Source organism: Vidua macroura, chromosome 6, assembly GCF_024509145.1.
Source record: "Vidua macroura isolate BioBank_ID:100142 chromosome 6, ASM2450914v1, whole genome shotgun sequence".
NCBI classification, from domain to species: Eukaryota; Metazoa; Chordata; class Aves; order Passeriformes; family Viduidae; genus Vidua; species Vidua macroura.
This window is the reverse complement of record NC_071576.1, coordinates 12,311,757-12,331,092: the sequence shown is the minus strand read 5'-3', so window position 1 is coordinate 12,331,092 and position 19,336 is coordinate 12,311,757. Positions and strand designations below refer to the sequence as shown.

General features: G+C 45.5%; 1 protein-coding gene across 1 annotated transcript; it reads left to right on the top strand.

The window, feature by feature from the left end:
* The first annotated feature begins 397 nt into the window (after nt 1–397).
* On the top strand, nt 398–13,731 carry LOC128808948 (cholesterol 24-hydroxylase). Its single transcript, XM_053980617.1, has 15 exons — nt 398–525; nt 2,360–2,437; nt 2,941–3,022; nt 3,566–3,639; nt 4,317–4,403; nt 4,979–5,117; nt 5,678–5,788; nt 6,570–6,726; nt 7,049–7,111; nt 8,334–8,406; nt 8,845–8,929; nt 10,743–10,853; nt 11,114–11,202; nt 12,109–12,175; nt 13,002–13,731. Exons 1-15 carry the CDS (start codon nt 398–400, stop codon nt 13,161–13,163), a joined length of 1,506 nt encoding a protein of 501 aa, XP_053836592.1. The 3' UTR covers nt 13,164–13,731.
* The last annotated feature ends 5,605 nt before the right edge of the window (nt 13,732–19,336 follow it).

The window sequence follows — 19,336 nt, the reverse complement described above, 5'->3', positions numbered from 1 at the left end:
ACATTCTTTAAGTTCAAAGCCATTCCCCCTTATCATATCATATCACTACGTGCCCTTTTTACAAGTCCCTCTCCAGCTCTCTTGCAGCCCCTGCAATAAGGTCTCTCCGGAGCCTTCTTATTCTCTGGGCTGAACAGCTCCGACCGTCTCATCCTGTCTTCATAGGAAAAGTGCTCGAGCCCTGTGAGCATCTTCATGTCCTCCTCTGGACCACATCCATGCACACACCCATCGGCCCAGGCCGTGCGGGTGTGTTTGAACAGCACCGCGCTCCCAGCGCAGGCCGCCGCCGCCGGGCTCTTTAACTGGAGCCGTCCCCGCCCGCAGCCGGGGATTCTCCCGGCCGCCCGGGCCGCCCTTTGCTCGGGGCGGGAGGAGGCGCTGGCAGCCGGCGGTGATGGAGGTGCTGTGGGCGGCGGGGGGGCTCCTGCTGGCCCTGTCCCTCCTGGCCTTCGTCCTGTACTGCTGCTACGTGCAGTACATCCACGCCAAGTACGACCACATCCCCGGCGCCCCGCGGGAGAGGTAAGGGGCTGGCCGGGCGGGCGAGGGGGCGGCGGGCTGGCTCGGTGTCTCCGCAGAGCGCTCCCTGCCAGGCTGGAGCCGGGAGGCGACGTCAGAGCAGGAAATCAATCCTCCAGCCGCTGTCCATGGGCCGGGCCGGGCCCGGCGGCTGCGGGCAAGGGCAGCGGCGAGGGGTCACGCAGGCCGGGCACGGCGCTCGTGTGTGCCCGCTTCCCGGGAAGCGCTGGCACCGCCCGGCGTCGCTGAGGATCCCGCAGCCTGCTCAGTAGCACGGCCTGCCTGGCCGGGGCTGCGTGTCCTGACCTGCATCTCCCGAGGGCCGCAGCGGCACGAAGGGGCGCTTCAGAGTCGCCCGCGGAGCTGTGCGTGTGCCCATGACCCTGAAGAGGGACCTGACGGCAGCGTCAGCCACGCAGGCGGGGCCGGCGCCGCCGGCCGTCCCACACTGCGCCAGGAGGCGCATTGACCCTAACTGCACCAGGCACCTTCCGTGCCCTCCTTCATAAGCCAGGTGCTTAATTTCTGCCAAAAAATAAATAAAAATGTCATAAGTGATAAGGGGTAATGAGAAAGCTGCCAGCAAGGCAGTGGCAGCGCTGTCACAAGGAGTCGTGGTTCCTGGAGGAGTGTGTGAGCTTCCCACTTAACCTCACCTGTGGGTGCACATGCCCTCCGTAACATACCACAGGAAGAGACACCAGCACTCGTACGCAGCCTTACAGCGACACCACTCTCTCCTGCCCAGCTCCAGGCTTCATCCTACTTGTGTAATCAGGGTCAGATACCAAGTCAGATACTAGAGAGAGGATGATCTTGTCATACCTGAACCTGCTAGGTTCATTTTGAGGTGTGAAGTAACACTATGGAGTGATGGCACACCAGAGGAGCCATGAGTGGGACCTTGTTTCCTGTGCTGCAGATAGAGCAGTTTCCAGAGCTAACAAAGGAGTTGTGTTTGGGGCTTTCACATCTTTTTGGAATACATTTATAAAGGAGCCAGACAAGTGGAGGATTAAAAGTTTCTGTAGACGTTGAGTAACTTTGTTGAGTTCTTGTTATTTTAAGTGCCTCCCAATTCCAACAGTAATAAAATAAGAGCCTGTTTTTCCCCATAGCTTATTTATACTGAAAAGGATGATAACATAGCTCTCTGTCTCTCAAATGAAAAACAGATCTTGTGATCTTGCTTCATTTAGAGAGGAGCTTGGCCAAATCTTCCCTCAGATTTATGCAAAGCCAGTGAGAATTCACCACTCACAGTTGAAAGAAGGAATTGATCTCTTAAGTTTTTAATGCAGCTATTGTATTTGAAGAGTTAACATTTTTTATTATTTTCTTCAGTTTCCATATTAACCAGTAGTTATCCTCCTCAGTATTTGAAATGATGTAGTTTTGGACAGAAGGAGATGGTTCCTAATTTCTCTTAACAGAAATCCATTGACAGAAATGAAGTTACACTTACCAGGGATGAGCATGTATTAAGGAGTGCTTAATGCAAACATCTCTTTCATGTACAGCAATGTAATAGCTGCAGTCAAGATTCACTCAGACAGGCAAAGAGCAATGAAATTCGTGGGAGATCCCATCCAGACCCAAACATCTCCTATAATACAGCATATTGTATTGTGCTGCTCTTCCTGGCTGCACGTGAGCCACATGTCTTTGGTCCCCAGTTTACCAGCTTGGTGAGGGCTGGGCATTGGCACAACTCAGTTATTTCCATCTTCCCTTATGAGGAAAACATGAGCAACACTCACTGGGCAACAAGGATTGCAATCCATACAAAACCCTATGCTGGCTTCCTTATGACACTCTTAACCTTCATATTCTGCAGCTTTTTATTTGGACACCTGCCAATCATATGGAGAATGGTGAGGAAACAGGAATTTACACCGGATCTCTTGCTGCAGTGGTAAGTTGAGGCACATCAATAGCATTGAATGGGGTAGTCCTGTAGCACACATGGAGAAATCAAGGCACAAAGACCCTTACAGAATGACATAATTAGCATCAGTGAGATGGTTGGCAAAGGAGCTAGAGAGAGCATTGATCTTTCAGATCAGATTAGATATTAGAAAAAACTTTTTCACTGAAAGAATGGTTAGCCATTGGAATAAGGATAGTGGTGGAGTAACTTTGTGGAAATGTTCAAGAGACATCTGAATGTGGCACTTAGGGGTATGGTTTAGGGGTGATTGTGGTGGTGATGGGTTGATGGTTGGATCAGATGATCTTGAAGGTCTCTTCCAATCTTGATTATTCTGTTCTGTGATTCTCTTAATGGCTTTATTGGCTGGGGACTGCAGTAGTTCCCACTGCAATGTGCTCTGGTCCTTCAAGGTTATTAGGTCTGAGCTGTTACATGTTGGCAGTTTGTACCATAATTCTCTTTTTAAAATTTTTCTCTTCCTACAGGGCAGAGAAATACGGACCTGTTGTACGAATTAATGCCTTTCACAGAATCTCAGTATTGGTTGTGAGTCCTGAAGGAGTGAAGGTACTGAAAAATAAAATCAAATCAATGGTGGGGGTGGGGTGGGCCCATCCTTCCATAACAGGAGAGCTGCTGCCTGATGATCAGAGCAGCACAGAGCCAGTCTATGCTTGGCTGTAGCTGGGTTAGGAGGAGGAAGTACTTTGTTCTCCAGGCTGTCCTGATTTTTTTTCCTTGATCAGGTAATTTATTTTGTTGCTTTTATTTAAACAGCACATATAGCAAACATTTTCCATTTGCGAAAAGCAGACTGTCTACAAGAACTTAGTATCTCAAATGAATGGGGCACAAGAGACCAAATTTCTTTCTCTAAATCTTTGCAATTACAACAGAGTGAGATTTCAGGTCATTGACCAAAAAAGTGCTAGAGGGATGCAAAGCAAGCTAGCAGCACAGGAACTGGGGAATCAGGGCACACCAAATAATTCATCTACTCTTCAGACTATAGCTGCAGAAGAAGAGAGTAGATGTGTGTGAGTGAAATTTTGTGTTTTGTCTGGGAAACAGATTGCACTCAGCATTCACTGACCTGACGTTTTATTTTAGGAGTTCTTGATGTCACCACAGCACCCAAAGGATCCAATTGTGTATGGTAATCTCTTCAGCCTATTTGGTGAGAGGTAGGCAAAACTCATCTGAAGCCACTGGGATCTGAAAATAAGTGCAAGATTAATAATATCAAAGGCATGTCATTTTGACTCAGACCATTTACCTTAGTGTGGGGATTCATTTCTGATTCCAGACACATGTAAGCAGCATGTACCTATTAAACTATATGTCAAGTCAAATGTCTTCCCAGTCAGGGAGGAGGATATGTTGGATTTTGTTTTACCTTGATCATGTATCCTTTTTCCCCCTGGGGATGTCCAGTTAGTCTCAGAGCAGCCTTCTCAAGACCATCATCAATGTTCTCAGATTTTATAGCACTGATTTTAGAGCACTCCATAAGGCATGTCAGTTTGCAACTTCTAAATTCAACTCCAAAAAAAGGGAAATTTTCTTTGTTAGTCTGAAGCTTTTAAAAATATAATAATCCAGTTATTATAGTAATTATTTCCATAACAGGTGTAATGAACCAGCATCTTATTGAACTCAGCAGTCCACACCTACCTGGAGAAAAAAATCTGTGGTTCGGTTGTCGCCCACAGTGATGCAATGGTTGCATACTCAAAGGTGCTCCCTACACATGGGAAAAATAAAAGAAAGTAGATGTGAAAGACTTAAGTTTGTGACTACACGGGGTTCAGCAGGCTCCCTTGCATAAATCTGTTCCTTTCCTTGTTTTCCTATGTGCTAGGTTTCTAGGGAATAGTTTGGTAACTGTTTGCAACCATGAGCATTGGCACAAGCAGCGGAGGATAATGGATCCAGCTTTCAGCCGAAGGTAAGGCAAATATTTCTGGGACCATCTAGCTGTTACTTTTACTGTATTGTCATGCTTCTCCCTGTCATTATTTGATATGTGGATGAAAAAACCTCCAACATTCAGTGCCAAAATAATATTTAACATAGAATCCAGCACTCCATTCCCACACTAAGTATAAATTGACCTGACTGCCCACGGAGCAGTGACACCCCTATGAACTCAGCAGTGGCAGAAAGGTCCCAGGGTTGTGTATCCTGTCTTATCCTGTTGGAAAAGATAAGGCAGAGGGTTAGTCTGGTTTCCTTGTGCACCTTGATGCATTGTATGCAGGGTCCAAAGATAAAGTTCATGTACAAAGGGCACAGGCCACTGCCCTTCGCCATGACAGATGTTGATTACATGGCAGGGCAGAGCAGGACTGATGTAAGAAGAGTGCAGCTCGTCCGATATGTTTGCTTTTTAATGTATTAAGGCAAATTAATTATAAATTTTAAAACCGTTACCATTTTCTATTAAAAATAACAAAGGTTATTTTGTCTGAGCAAAGATGTCCTCTCCAGAGCCCCCATTACTCATCTCTATTGCTTGTTCAGCTACCTGATTGGTCTGATGGACACTTTTAATGAAAAAGCAGAAGAACTGATGGAGAAGCTAGAGGAAAAGGCAAATGGAAAAACAGAGTTTAGCATGCTGTCAATGATGAGCCGGGTGACTATGGATGTCATTGGAAAGGTACCAGCTGTCCCTTTCTTGTTTCCTCTCAACTGGCAGGAGGGGATGGAAGTAATGCCTACCAGCAGCAGGATGGGATCGGGAGCTGGAGGCAGGGAGAAAGACCTTTACCCAGCAGTGCCAGAAGACCTGCAGGACTAATAGTGCCACTTCCATTTTGGCTGAGTCATGGGAAAGGGCAGGTAGGGAAGGGTTTGCATAGTCTAGGTGTGGCCTGCAGGATGAGTACCCTTTGCCAAAGTCCTTTCAGCCTCATACCTCCCACCCCTCCATGCCAAAAGGGACACACCAGGGCTCTTCCATGGTTAGAGGTTGTATTATTGCCATTGCATGTCAGCAGGAAGTCTGCCTTACACTGCCTTTTCCCTTTCCATGCAAGCGAGTTTGGAAGGAATGGAGAATAGTGGTAAATTATTAATCCACCCAAATAAGGAGAAAACATAATGTTGATATTGCCCTCCCCTAGCAGCCTGAAATATTTTTAGGGGAAAAGGCAGTGCTGTTTTCCTGCTCTTTCACCCCCACCCCAGCAAGTTGCCTTTTTCTCTCCTGCTTCTCAGGCAGCTTTTGGCCTGGAATTGAACGCACTGAGTGATGACCAGACGCCTTTACCCAACGCTGTGACTATGATTATGGAGGGACTGAACAAGGCACGCGACCCCTTCGTAAGGGTCTGTATTCTCCTCACTGCAGTCCCCTCTCCTCACATTCAGCTGCTCCTCCCTGAGTTCATGGAGCTGTGCAAGGTCCATGTATGTCGGGGAAATAGTCATCTGTAGATTTTTCCCTCCAATGGACATCAAGATAAAATTCATTACTGCTTTAAAAAACTCGTGAAATCAACATTAATATTTAATGCTTCCTTTTTATTCTTTTGTTCTCCCCTGAATATGTCTCCTGATATGGTTTTATGCTCTTGTACCCATTAAAAATTGAGATTTTTGCCATTTGTCCAAGAAGGGTGGCAGCCTTCACTCAGGGTGGAAGAAATTTGACTATTCTTGCTGTGAAAAAAAATCATATTTTCAACCCAAATTCATCTACCAAATTCATCTGCTAGGAAATGATGGATGTAATATGAAATATTTAAGTAAAGAATCTCATGAAAGCTGTAGTTCAGGCTTTTACAGCTCCTGTTTTCCTTTTTGAGACCGAGGGTGAGATTTTGCACTGCATGCTGCAGTTTCTTTCCATGGAGAGGTGATGAATTTTGCTCTCAGTGCCCAAAACATTAGCTTTGATGAGACACAACATCAGCATGCACAGATTGAAATATTTCTTGTTTCAGCCCAAACCCTTCATCCTGCAGGCATTCAGTTTGTTGCATGGAGAGCAAATGTTTTTGTGACAAGTGTCATTTAGTGCAAAACAAGGTGCTCACTTGTAAAATAACACTGACATTATTTTTTACCAGCAAAAGGAATAAAATGACAAAAGAAATTCTGTATTCAGTTCATGCCAGGGAAGCAGAAGCTGGTAAAGGAGATCAGGGAGAGTGTGAGGCTGTTGAGACGTGTGGGGAAGGAGTGCATTGACCAGAGGAGAGAAGCCATCCAGAATGGGAAAGAAGCTACAATGGATATTCTTACACAGATACTGAAAGGAGATGGTAAGAGACACCTTGCTGTTTGAGTGAATTTCTCTGTGGTATGTTTTGCTGTGAAATTCAGGGAGGATTGTTTTGGGGATCTGAACTTGGATCTTCCTTTAAAGTTGTTTTCACACTGAAGATAGTGAGAGTTGCTTTGAAAATTCCCTGTTTCTTTGTGTTGGATCAAATATTGGTCACAAGTCACCACTGAAATGCCCACTCAGCATCCTCTCTCGATGCCACCTCAGCCAATATGTGCCAAACAGGGCAGAGCATTCTGGCTGGTCCAGCTGGGGCACAGGGGCATTTTCTAATTCCATTTGTTTTGCTATCTTGACAGCTCTGGAGAAGACTAGAGATGATGAAAACATTCTGGATAACTTTATCACTTTCTTCGTTGCAGGTTGGTAGGTTTTTAATGCTTGGGTATGTCATGTGGGAAGCTGTACTCATTCTTGAGCTGTCTACAGGGTCATGATTAACATCTTTTTTAATCATAATTAATATCATGACTCCATGTAATGCTGCTGCAACCAGGAGTCTCTTGGTTGGAAGACCAAGTATTACACTGGCATAGGACCAGCTGGGTGAGGTCTGAAGAGAACTCTTAATTTTCTCACAGGCAAGTTATATATTGTCCTCTTTCAGTGATATCAATGCAGCAAATAATGCCAGGTTGGTGTTTTCCAGCTAGTGGCTTCCCACTCTCTTTTCCAGCCTCTGTCTTTCCACTGCCCACTGGGTGCAAGGCTATTCCTTATGGGGTTCTGGCCCTTCCATCCAGATCCCACTAAACCCCACCAGAAACATCTTTTACATGTTCAATGTGTCTTTGCATCACCTCACCCACATGATTGAATGCCATTCTTGTCTAACTAGGAGAAGGCACTGTCAAACCAATCAGAAAGTGCATGGGCTGAGTGATTATGTGAGATAGTTTTTTTGTTTTTTTTTCCAGATTTTGCAGCTCAAGATGATTTATGTTCATAAGAAGGTGTGGTCAAAATGCTGTTCTTTAGCAAGAAAGATGTTATTGCAGCAGACATCTTTGCAAAAGTCTGTTTTCTGTAATGCTTTAAAATAGTACATATGTCTATCCATGAAAAAAAAGGGAAAAGTGTCCACGTCAGAGAGTCACAAAGTGGGTAAGGTTGGAAGGGTCTTCTGGTCCAAACTCCTTGCTTAAGCAGGGTCATCCTAACACGTAAAGCAGACCTTTCAGAGAAAGATGATAAGAAGCTGTTTTCCCTCAAAACCAGTAAATCCTTCCTTTTTGGCAGAACTGTGTGTTCCATAATATGACAAGGCAAATCCCAGACCTCACTGGCCCTCCTGTTAGAGAGCTCATGACCCTAGTAGTCAGTGCTGCATGCAACCACTGCAGCTTTGACTCAGGCAAGATGGGTCATATCTTTGCCAGCTAGGTCCTTTTCTTGTCTTTGTTGAAAGCTCTTTAAGTAGACTTTACAAACCTTTTATTATTTCCTTCATTTTCTAGCATATTTTAAATAAAACATTCAGGGTTTGATGTTTAAAGCTTCCTATTCACAATCACCCTACTAGACCATCTTTGTATCATGTTATTATTTCATACTAACTTTTAAACTGGTTTTTGTTATCATCAGGTCATGAAACCAGTTCCAATCAGATGACATTTACAATAATGGCATTGGGTCAGCATCCTGAAATACTGGAAAGGTACATGTGCTCCAATTTTCAGATCCAACTTGATGTTAATTAGAAGGTGAACTTAATTGTAAGGGTTATTAAAAAGATAGGATCAATAAATTCTAGCCTCCCTTCCAAAATAAACAGTTTCATAGTACCAATATATCCAAAATGTATAAAAAGAAAAACCTTATGATGGATTATTTCTGTTTCACCTAGGTGATTTTTTTCAAAGCCTTTATACATACAGGTTCCAAATCCCACCTGATTCAGCTGCCTTGTATGCACATTGCCTCATCCTGATATGAGGTACAAGTTCAGGAAGCCTGGATGGGAATTGGTTGGCATTTTGCCTGAGGATGGGTGTTTAAGTCCAATTCAGTGTCTGGAACATAAAATAATGTAATTTGTCAACTTGCCTAGCAAGAAACAGGCATCTGCATCTAACAAGTTTTAATTGACCTGCAGGGCTCAGGCTGAAGTGGATGAGGTTCTTGGTGCCAAGAGAGACGTTGACTATGAGGATCTTGGCAAGCTCACCTACTTATCACAGGTACTGTAGGAGTGAGGTAAGATACCAGGCAGAGCTGTTTGGTAGCCTCTGACATGTCATGGAGGAGCTCCAAACTTTTAAAATTTTAAAAACGATGCTAATATTTTGTCCTGAAAATGTTTGCCCCCAGAGAGTCAGCCAGCAGCTAGCCTGACACATTTGCAGCAGTCCAGACTTACTGGGAAGATGCTCCTCAAATGTACAGATTCTTTCACTGATTTCCTTAATTATTACCAGTCTGGAAGCTAGAGTAGAGTTGCATAATCCCTGTCAGTTTAAGGTGAATCAATAGCTGTAATTTTAAGAAAGGTGTGCAGATTTGAGCCCAACCTGTGTGTGAATGCTACACACTTTCCTAATTCACTGCTCTATTTTTGATTATTAAAGCATTTCCAGCTATGATCTCACGATATGCAATAAAGTGGGATTTGAGGATAGCCAAAAATAATGGCTGGGTTTTCTAAGGTCAATTTTTCATTATTCAGCCTTGAAACCCTCTTCAGTCACTCGGGGGTGGTGGGGGAAAGAGTTTGGTCCTAAAAGAGGTCTTGTGTATAGAAGTGCTGGTTGGTAACAAACTGCAAAGCTAGGTTTGGCTATTAGCCAGTATTTGTGTTGCATTTCCTTTCTTCACAAGATGGGGGACACCAGTAGCCCTCAGGAGAGGCTGAATCACAGTCCTGGCAGCTGTTGTGCATAAATTGCCCTGTGATTTTAGTAGTCCACCATGATCCTTTTTGTTTTAAACTGCCCTGCTGAGGTGAGCAAGAGTGTTTTACCATTTGGCATATCCCATCCCACAAATTACTGTGCTTTGATAGCAGATAGATTTCATAGGTCTATTTCTCATAAAGAAAAGGCAATTCTATGTGATTACAGAAATCAGCAGGCTTCCTTAGGTTTCTCCAAACACCATCACAATTATACCATTCCAATTAGGATGAGGTATCTAAGCCTTTCAGTTTTAAGACAGATCACATGAGAGCTCCTCAAAGCAGACAATTTATTTAACAGCACAATCTTGGATCTGTACAATCAAAATCAGTCACCCTCGGTCAATGCCAGTCCATCACTGGAGTATCAGAGACCATGGGACTCTTCTCCTGTTGTTCAGGCAATTCTGAGTCCTTTTGTCCAGGTTTCTTTTTCATTAGTCCACTCGTGCATGCACACTGTTAATTGCATTTTCAGTGCGATGCTCATGTGCACTGTTAATTAGGTTTCACTTTGATGAAATAAGCCATTCTTACAGCTCACTGACACCAAAAGAAGTGGTCTTGTTCAATTCTTTTTTCAACATTCCGTATTCATTTTCCTTTGCCAGGTTGTTTTTTGTCTTTTTGGGTCTCTGACCTAGCTCAGCTCCTCAAGCAGCAGAAGCAGGACAAAGGCAGGAGCTGAGAGTGGGAAGGAAGTGGGAGCAATCACCCACCCTCATGGCAGCCAGTGCCCAGAACAGCTCATCAGGGGCAGGAGACTTCACTCTTAGATTTTCCCTCTGAATTTGCTTCCTAATAATTTTTCACTTAGTTGTTCATCTGACTTGAGGTGTTGGATCTATTCCAGGATCCATTCTGGGTTTTGTGTCTTTTTCTCTCTATTTGAGCAGCTGTAAGAAAGAGCCAGGCCTGAAGGAGCTGATGTAGCCATATATTTTGCCCAGAGGAGTCCAAGGCAGATAGACCAGCATCCATTTCAAAAGTCAAAATCTCCCATTTAGCAAAAGTGAAAGGCCACAGGGAGGTAATTAATTTCATTTCTGCTTCCTGTGGTGTATGAACTAACTGACCTCTTGTGTTTTTTGCTGCCACAGGTTTTGAAGGAGTCACTGCGGCTGTACCCGCCCGTCTCGGGGACACTCCGCAGGCTGGAGAAGGAGCATGTCATCAATGGCGTCAGAATTCCTGCAGACACCACCATCTTTGTGAGTCCCATCCACCATCAGCAGCTTTTAGCTGCCCCAGTTAATCCAAATGTAACAGACCTGTGGATGAGAGGGCCAAAATCTTCCCTGGGCATATTTGTTCCGGCTTCTCTAAAATTTTGACCAACTTTGGGGTATGAATTAAGACTATCAGTTGGGACTGGAGAGTGGAAGGCATTTATGGTTTTATACCTCTGACAGCAAAGAGGCATTTTCAATGTGTTGCTCCTGACTGACAAAAATAAACTCTTTCTTGCCAGCTCAACACTTATGTAATGGGAAGAATGGAAAAGTTTTTCAAGGATCCACTTACTTTTGATCCAGATCGATTCAGCAAAGATGCACCTAAGTGAGTTTCTTTTAACTTCCTTGTTATTAAATATGTATTAAGAAACCATTACAGGAAGAGATTTTAAGGGAAAGAAAAGTAGAATAAAACTATTTTTCCATTTCAGTATGAGTAACACTAAATCATCCAAATGTAAATAGAGAGCAATAATGCACATCTTTTGTTCAAGAATTCTTTAGACCACATTACCTTACAAAAAAAAAGACCACTGTTATTGTTATTAAATATTTATATTGAGGTCAAAGCTTTGGGCCCAAACCAGGCTGAATATGTTCCTTAGTATATTGCAAGCATTTAGTGCAGGATAGTCCTGATCCCAGGGTGCTTGAAGTGTCTCCATATTAGACAGGGGAGGAGGGGCTGAGGGAGAGAAGATGCTGTTCAGCCACAGGGGCAGGCAGTCTAGTCTAGTCAGTGGTGAGGAGTGCAATAGAAGGAACCAGTGAGTGACTAAACAGATGCAGAGATCCGCACCAGCTACTTCATGAGTCAAGAGTTTTCCTTCAGCCTTCAGCCTAGAGTTAGTCTGATCTCCTAAACCAAACACCTTCTCACTCACATGCTTCAGAGCTGCCCAAAGGTGCAGTAATGGGGCAGATTGTGACATCCTCATGACAGGCTGAAGAGCATTTAGAGTGTGCTTGACATTAAACTTTGAAATAAGGCTGGCATGCATCAAAACAGCTCTGGCAGCTGAGCCATACAGTAAAGAGCGATGACAAGGAAATGTGCTGCTGAGCTGTATTGCTGCTCTGAAGCAAAAAAGAGTTAATTTGGAGACTGCTTTAACAAGTCCGATAGGTGAGGGGATATTTAGACCATTTCCTTACTGTTGTGATGAAATATTTGCTTGTTTCGTTACAACCAAGTTGTCAGAGTGACAATTTTGCACATTTTTCTTTGCAGGCCATATTACTGCTATTTTCCATTCTCTCTGGGACCCCGATCCTGCATCGGGCAGGTGTTTGCACAGGTGAGTAGAGGCCTGGAACAACACTTGGTTAGCAAGCACTGGGCCAGCTCAGGGTGTGCTGACCATGGGTGGTGGTGGGCACCAGAGGCCACAGTGATGCCCTGTACACTGCCCCTCTTCTCCTCAGAGGGAAGATCTCCCCCCGTGCCCATGACAGGCATGTCTCTCAAATGCTGTCACAAGAGCAGACATCCATGCAGCCAAGGTGTCTGCAGGGAGGAGCAGCAGGCTGCACTCCCTCCAAACTGTCCTGGGCCAGCCTGCTCGAATCCAAACCCCTCAATGGGAATCACAGTCAACATTCTTTTGCCAGCCAAGGTCAAGCATACAGGGGATGTGCAGGGGGTCTTGGGAATCATCTCATGGCTGCCACTGACACAATCAAGGCAGGGAAAACATCAGCTGGAGGAGGACACAAGCCAGAAATGGCACAGAGAAGGTGAGGAGAGGGCTACATGGACAGAAGGAACAATTTAATGTGTGTAAGCATGGCAGAGAGCATTTCAGGACAGGCAGAGGCCAGTGCTTTGGGTCTGTGCTGTGAGCTCATCTAAGCTCCAGTGCTCAGAGTGCTTTAGTTTTACAGTCTGACTTCCAAAATGGGTTTAACACATAAACAGAAAGACTGATCTTAGTGCCTGTCAGTTGTCTTCAAATCCAGGAAGTCCCAGGTTTCCTGCCCAAACTCAACCAGCTGCATTAACAGAGTAACATTTAACTTTTAAATCTCTGTATTGACAAAGCAGTATAAGATAGCAGACTGACTTTAAGCAGCTGCAGTCCAAGCTGTATTTGCTGTCACTGACTTCTGTTTTCTTCTTAACAGATGGAGGTAAAAGTGGTGATGGCAAAGCTGCTGCAGAGGTTTGAAATACAGCTGGTGCCAGGACAGAGTTTTAAACTCATAGAGGCTGGAACCTTAAAGCCACTAGATGGAGTAATATGTAAATTAAAGCCAAGGAGCTCTGCAAGAGGCTGCCAGGCATGACTGCTCAGGGAGGGGAGCATGGCATGCTACTGGTAGTGTTTCTTCTGATTTTGAAGATTTTGACACTAATCAAAGGTTAAATTTTGTAGACCCCTTCAGAGGATTACTAGACTGAAATTATTTCTAACCTTCCTTATAATTTACTGACGAAAACCTTACGAGAATCACTCTACTGAGCATCTTCAATCTGGAAGTGTACCTGGAATTGCCAAGTTTGTTCTTTTTCCCTGGGGGGCTATTTGATTCTGACCAGACTTGGAAAAGAACATCCTTTCACTGGGGTATCCCTGGAGTGCCACACAAACCTACACTCCAATCCCAGCTCATGGTTTCCACTAAGCTTATATTAACACAACATGGTCTAAGTAAACCCTTGTTCAGGGAGTTTCTTACTTACACAATGAAATCAGAAAAGAGTAGAGCATAGATTTGTGCTCAATTTAGGAAGAGATGTTTGGAGATAGTCTCTTGGTCAAAGCAATTTTTCTATCCCTGCTCCAAATGTGAATAACAATTGACAAGAACAATCGGAAAAAAAAAATCAATAAATCAGAGTTTGAGGCCACTACTTTTTCCTGGTGCTACTGCCTGATTTTTATTTAGTCTCTTCTGCTTTTCTTTTGATGTTATGCAAAGCATAGATTCTCAGTCCACACTGTAGAAAGGGATTATCCTGCTTCCTCCTACCCTTCCACACAGCCTGTGCTCATTCTTCTGAGACACTCTTCTTTGTGGGGAAGATCTTGCTGTGTTTATTTTAACCTGGATCTTTATTTTCCCCATCTTGTTTGCCACAAAGCTACAGTAACACTTTGACCAGATGGTCTAGTAGGGCTGGAAATAAGTCTCTGAACTAAATGCTGCTTAAAATGGTGTTGCCACTGAAGAAATGTGTCTGCAATTTGAGCCAGAGACAGGAGAAGGAATGTCCTGCACCCCGTTCTTCTGCAGATGTGGCTGAATAGCTCACTGCATTTAGACTTGCAGCCAGGCTCTGCTAGGGAGAAAAAACTATAATTTGAAAATGCTGCCTTCCAGAAATGTGGATGCCTAATAGAAGTTTGGGCCTCCTCTATCATGAAATACAGAGAATTAAAGGCAATTGATTATGTCACTTTTGTTTCTTATCTTTCTGAATTAAGAGGGCAAGAACACAGTCTGTACACTGTCAGGTTCCTGTGGTGGTTTCCATACCAGGAGAGTAACATCCCAGAGCTTTCCCTGACCTTGCTGCTGTTGTGCACCATCTCATTCAGTGCAGCAGTGGGATAGCAAGCCCAGAAGGTTGATGCTGCTTTTGATAATACAATCAGTACCTCACAGTGTAGTAATATGACTTTCATCTTGCCATAATACCTGTATGGCACGGGAGGGTTTAGTCCATCTATCAGTAGACCAGCTCTTCAAGACCTTGTGCTGGAAATCTGATTATATCCTCCTAGACATTAATGAAATCTCGTTGGGAAGGCTGAGGACTCTTCAGCTGGACATGTGTTCCCAGGAGCTGATGCAATAGGGAGTGGGATGCAGCATGCCAGGCTGGATGTGCTGGTGGCATAACAAATGGCTCAGTCCTGGGAATATGTCAAAGGCAGGGCAGTATCTCTGTGCTCTGGGGAGTGGGGGGGAAGCTGTGACAGGAGAGGCATATGTTGTGAACAGCACACAGACAACTCGACAGACACTGGCAAATTGTGCTGTGGAAATGTGAGATGCCACCACACCAGGGCTCTGCTCAGTGCTACCAACAAACTAGTTGAGATTTATTAGTTATGCACACCTAACTGCCTTCTGCCACCTCTGCAATGAGGTCAGGCACCTCCAAGGAGGGCTCAAGGGGGGTGTTAGCATGTTAAAATTCTGCAGTGAGTTCTGTCAGCCCTCATGTGCCCAAGACCAGAGCTTCCTGACTGCTCTGTGCTTACCCTCCTCAGAGGATACTCTTCCTGCTCTCTCTGCAAGCCCAAATGCCAGCCAGCTCTTACAGGAGCAGTGGCCCAGGTCTTGCTCTTTTTCGTACATGCAGGAGTGTCTCCTGTCAGGCTGATTGCCTCCCAGCAGACGGCAAGCACTCATTGCTGATGCACCCAACAGCCTTCACAGCTCCTCTCTTAGGCCAGGCTGCCCTCATGCCACTGGAGGAGATGGTGGCCTGTGGGGCCATGCAAATGCCCTGCATGGTTTCATCCTGCACCTCTAGCCAGGAGGTCATCCTTCATCTGACAATAAATAAAACCAAAAACAAAACCACAAAAAAAAAAAAAAAAAAAAAAAAAAAAAAAAAAAAAAAAAAAAACCAAACTGAGCAGGTTCAGTAAAGCTGCTTCCTAGTGCCCTATATGCTAGCTGGGTGCTGGCATCAGCTTTGTTAAACCCTGTTGAGAAACCTCAGACCAGAAGTGCCTAGGGAGACAGCTGTGCCTGCCATGGGCTGTAAAAACACCTGGGAGCTGCATCTGTCTTGGACACCACAGAAAAGGACAGTTTTTCTTCCTGCTGGGGAAGAGAAATTATTTCAGTTCTAGGGCAATCATTATTGCCCCAAGACCTTGGCTAGGGTTCCTGGCTGGTAAGGCAAAAAAGCAGAGCAAAGTCTGTCTCCCTAGTTCACTTGCTTGTAGGAAGGTATCATACCTGCATCTAACTTTCTTATCCTTTTCCTGGCTCTTGGGCAATACAAAGAGAGATCTGGAATGGCTGGTGGGGTGATTTTTTCCTGGGTGCCACCCGGGCATGGCCACACACAGGCCAGTGTTGTATGGAGGCTGGATGCAAGAAGGGTCCTCAGTTGACATGGACATGCAAAGCCAGGCTGCTCAGGATGGCTCCTGCCCCTGCACTCTGCAGGTAAGTGCTGCCCTCCAGCAGCTCCTCTGGCTTTCACCCTGCCGCAGATGTGCACACTTGCAGCTGGACAGGAACTGTCTGGAGACAGCCAGAAGCTCAGCTGGCAGGAGTCAAGGTAACTGCTGCCCTCAAAGGCAAGGGCACCAGTGATGACATGTATTCCCAAGAGTCTTTATTAGAGCTAAGTCTTCCTCCTGTTGTGAAGTGGCTGCTGCAGGTTTCTTTGATCCCTCTCCCAGACCTATAAACTCCTGGCCTCCCTCTTCTGGACTGATGCCCAGGACTTTCATGTATGTGCTCAGAGTGAAAATTTTCCCCCCAGGTTTTTTATGCTAACCCAAGAGCTTGATCCTATCCCTTCTAGATCAGTGTCATAGACAAGAAATAGGGAAATGCTGCTGCCTACATCTCTTGAGATAGGAGGGAACTAGCTAGAGAAATTGTACCCAGAGGTGTCTGTCTTTCAGAAGGCAAACACTTTCAATGCTGGCATGGGAAAATGGGATGCTTTCTCACCCCAATTAGTCTGGAGCACACGAGACTCCCAATTTTTCATCTACACTTCATGTACAGACTCATACATTTTGAGAAAGGAGCCCAGCTAGCATTAGTGCCAGGACAATTTTTCAAGAGACGAATCTCATTCCAGCCCTTACAGGAAGCCAGAAGAAGCTAAGAAGCATGGGATTCAATCACACTTACTGAAATTATAGCACAGTCTGGTATTTTCTGAACAGTGGACAGCCTTCTGCTCCACCTATAGTCTATAAAGGAATGGATACAGATAAGGAAGTATAAGATACTGGTGGGCCTAGGGGAGCACACAGGTTAACCGTATGTGGATTTGCACTTGGAGGGGTTGTATGATGAGAATTGCAACAGGCCTTCCCTGGATTTAAGCAGCCTCTGCTGCTGAGACCATACAGTCACAAAGCAGATATCTGTAACACATACCCATCTGCTCCACACAGTGCTCACATGCTATCAAAGGCAATAAAGCCAGGCAGAACCCTCAAAGGAACTAAAAGACACTCAAATGATCACATACTCCACTGCGACATCCCTGCTGCAGCACTTTGCTGTGTTTCCCATTTCAGGTGTCAGCTGTGTCAAGCAAGGCCACCTCTTGTGCCATAGTCTGCAGAAAGCCTTGCACAGCAGAGCCATGGTCTTGGCAGGAATCCTTAAGTGCTACTGTAAAGCAAGTAAATAATAATTCGTTGTTATTTTTTATGTATCTGTAAGTCTTCTCTAATAGGTCTTGATACTATTACAGTGCCGAGGACAGGCTGAAATTAGATAATAGTACACAGAGCTGGCATCTATTCCCTTGGAAACACAGGTAAAAATGTATTTAATACCTCTCCAGTGACAATGAATAGTCATTAATATGACACAGATGTATACTTGATTTGAAAATAAGAACAGTAATTAAAGAGCTATTAAGGTTAAAAAGCAACAAAGGAAATTCAGCTACTGAAAGAGCTGTTCTGGGATCAGCTTCTAACCTGTCTGTGCATGGGTAAGTACAGGAGGCCTGAGATTTTCCACTTGATTATTTTACATGTAGGCAGACCATTTATTTTGCCTTCCTTCCCCAAACTCTGCCATCTGGAAATGACCTGAGTTCAGAGTTCATTTCTCTTGCTCTCTTACTGAACAGCTGTGCTCTACTGAGGCGCTTCACTCTGTCTCATTGGCTGCTCCAGTGGTATTGAATCAACAAGAAGTGAAAGGGAAACTTTCTGCAGGCTTTTGGGAAGGAAGCTATTTTAAAGTGATCATTTATATACATTATTTTTATTAAAATAGCCTTGGATTAAAAATATTTTCAGAGATTACACCAGCCATGATTGCTGATTTGCTGTAATCTCTGAAAAGCTCCATCCCACTAGCCATGACATTAAAGTTGAATTTCTTAGGGCTGTTTCACAAAGGCTCCTCTGCAGGGGTGACTTGCGGCCGTGACCCGAGCAGTGCACACAGAGGGTGCCTGTTATGAGTGAGTCAGGAGAGAGGTATTGGCACTGCTGTGCATGGAGGGAGGAAGATGGAGCAGATGTACCCAAGGGCAGTGCAGCACTGCAGGACTGAGAGGTCCCACTACATGATCACAGCCAGGGCACACCCTGTGCAATCTCACCCACTGTGTGTCAGTGGGTGACCTGCCAGAAGCTGCAGGCTATCAGCAGGGCCGTGTCACTAGGAACAGGGCAGCAGCATCCTCCAACCCCAACTGTGCCATGCATCACCTGCTCCCTTTCTGGGGAGGGTCTAGTGGCTAGTTATGCCACTGAAAACATTAGGGCAGAAAACAAAGCAGACCAGATGGAGAGGCAGACTATTATTTTAATTTCTAACCCGATAACATAAACATAAATAAAAAAGTGTATCCACCCATTTGGCTGGTGTTTCAGGCTGCTCAGTGAGGAGAGTTAACTGCGTATTGCCTAAATTAGAAGCAGACAAACTGCATCTGCCTTTGCCCTAAGCTAACCCGGGATTTCTGCACAGCAGAGCCCGGTGCAGAAGTGTGTCTAAAACCAGTGACAGAGTCGCGGCAGGGACCTGTCCTGCTTCTCGCACCCGCGTCGGAAACTCTTTCCTGTCCCATGCAGGTACACGTGTGTCACAGAAGGCAACCCTGAACTGTGTAACCACGCCGATAGATCTGACCGCCTCACAAACAAATGATAAAAGTTGCGTTTTCTGCCTGCATTGGCTGGCTTTGCTGGAGGATGGGTTTGGTTTGATTTTTTTTTTTTTTTTCCCTAGAAGAAATTCCAATTCCGTGCTTAGGCAGTGTATTGCTGATTCAACCTAGTAGGGTTTATCCTTCTAATAAGAGAAACTGTCAGTGTTTGCCCTTCTTAGAAACCTAACCTGAGAATTTTAAGCGGCAGGGAAACGTGATATCCCAGTTCTCACTGATATTAACCCTTCGTACATCCCTCGGCTGTAATCTGCGGTACCCTCTAGCAGGGCTGACGAAATTCACGCCCGTGAAACCCGCGTGTTCTGCTATAAACGGCCGTCGTCGGAGCGTGGCCGGGTGTCCTCGGGGATGTGCCGCTCGCACCCGGCAGCTCCGGTTCCCACCCCGGGCCACCTCCTCCAGAGCCGCTAAGGCTGCGCCGCCGCCGCCTCCCCTCCTTGGGCGGTCCGTGCCGCCGCTGCCCCGTGCGCCCGCGGGGCCGGGCCGGGCCGGGCCGGCGGGGTGGGGGCGCCGGGGGCCCGACACGCCCCCTCGGCGGCGCTCGGCTTCCCGGCGCGGCGGAGCGCGGGCGGCAGAGCGGCGGGAGCCGGGCGGCGCAGCCCCGCTCTCC

Excerpts from the sequence above, each read along its gene's own strand:
- LOC128808948 (XM_053980617.1), top strand. The coding sequence starts at position 398 with ATGGAGGTGCTGTGGGCGGCGGGGGGGCTCCTGCTGGCCCTGTCCCTC. Across the intron at positions 6,727-7,048 it reads ACAGATACTGAAAGGAGATG|CTCTGGAGAAGACTAGAGAT; the intron begins GTAAGAGACACC and ends CTATCTTGACAG. Across the intron at positions 12,176-13,001 it reads TCGGGCAGGTGTTTGCACAG|ATGGAGGTAAAAGTGGTGAT; the intron begins GTGAGTAGAGGC and ends TCTTCTTAACAG.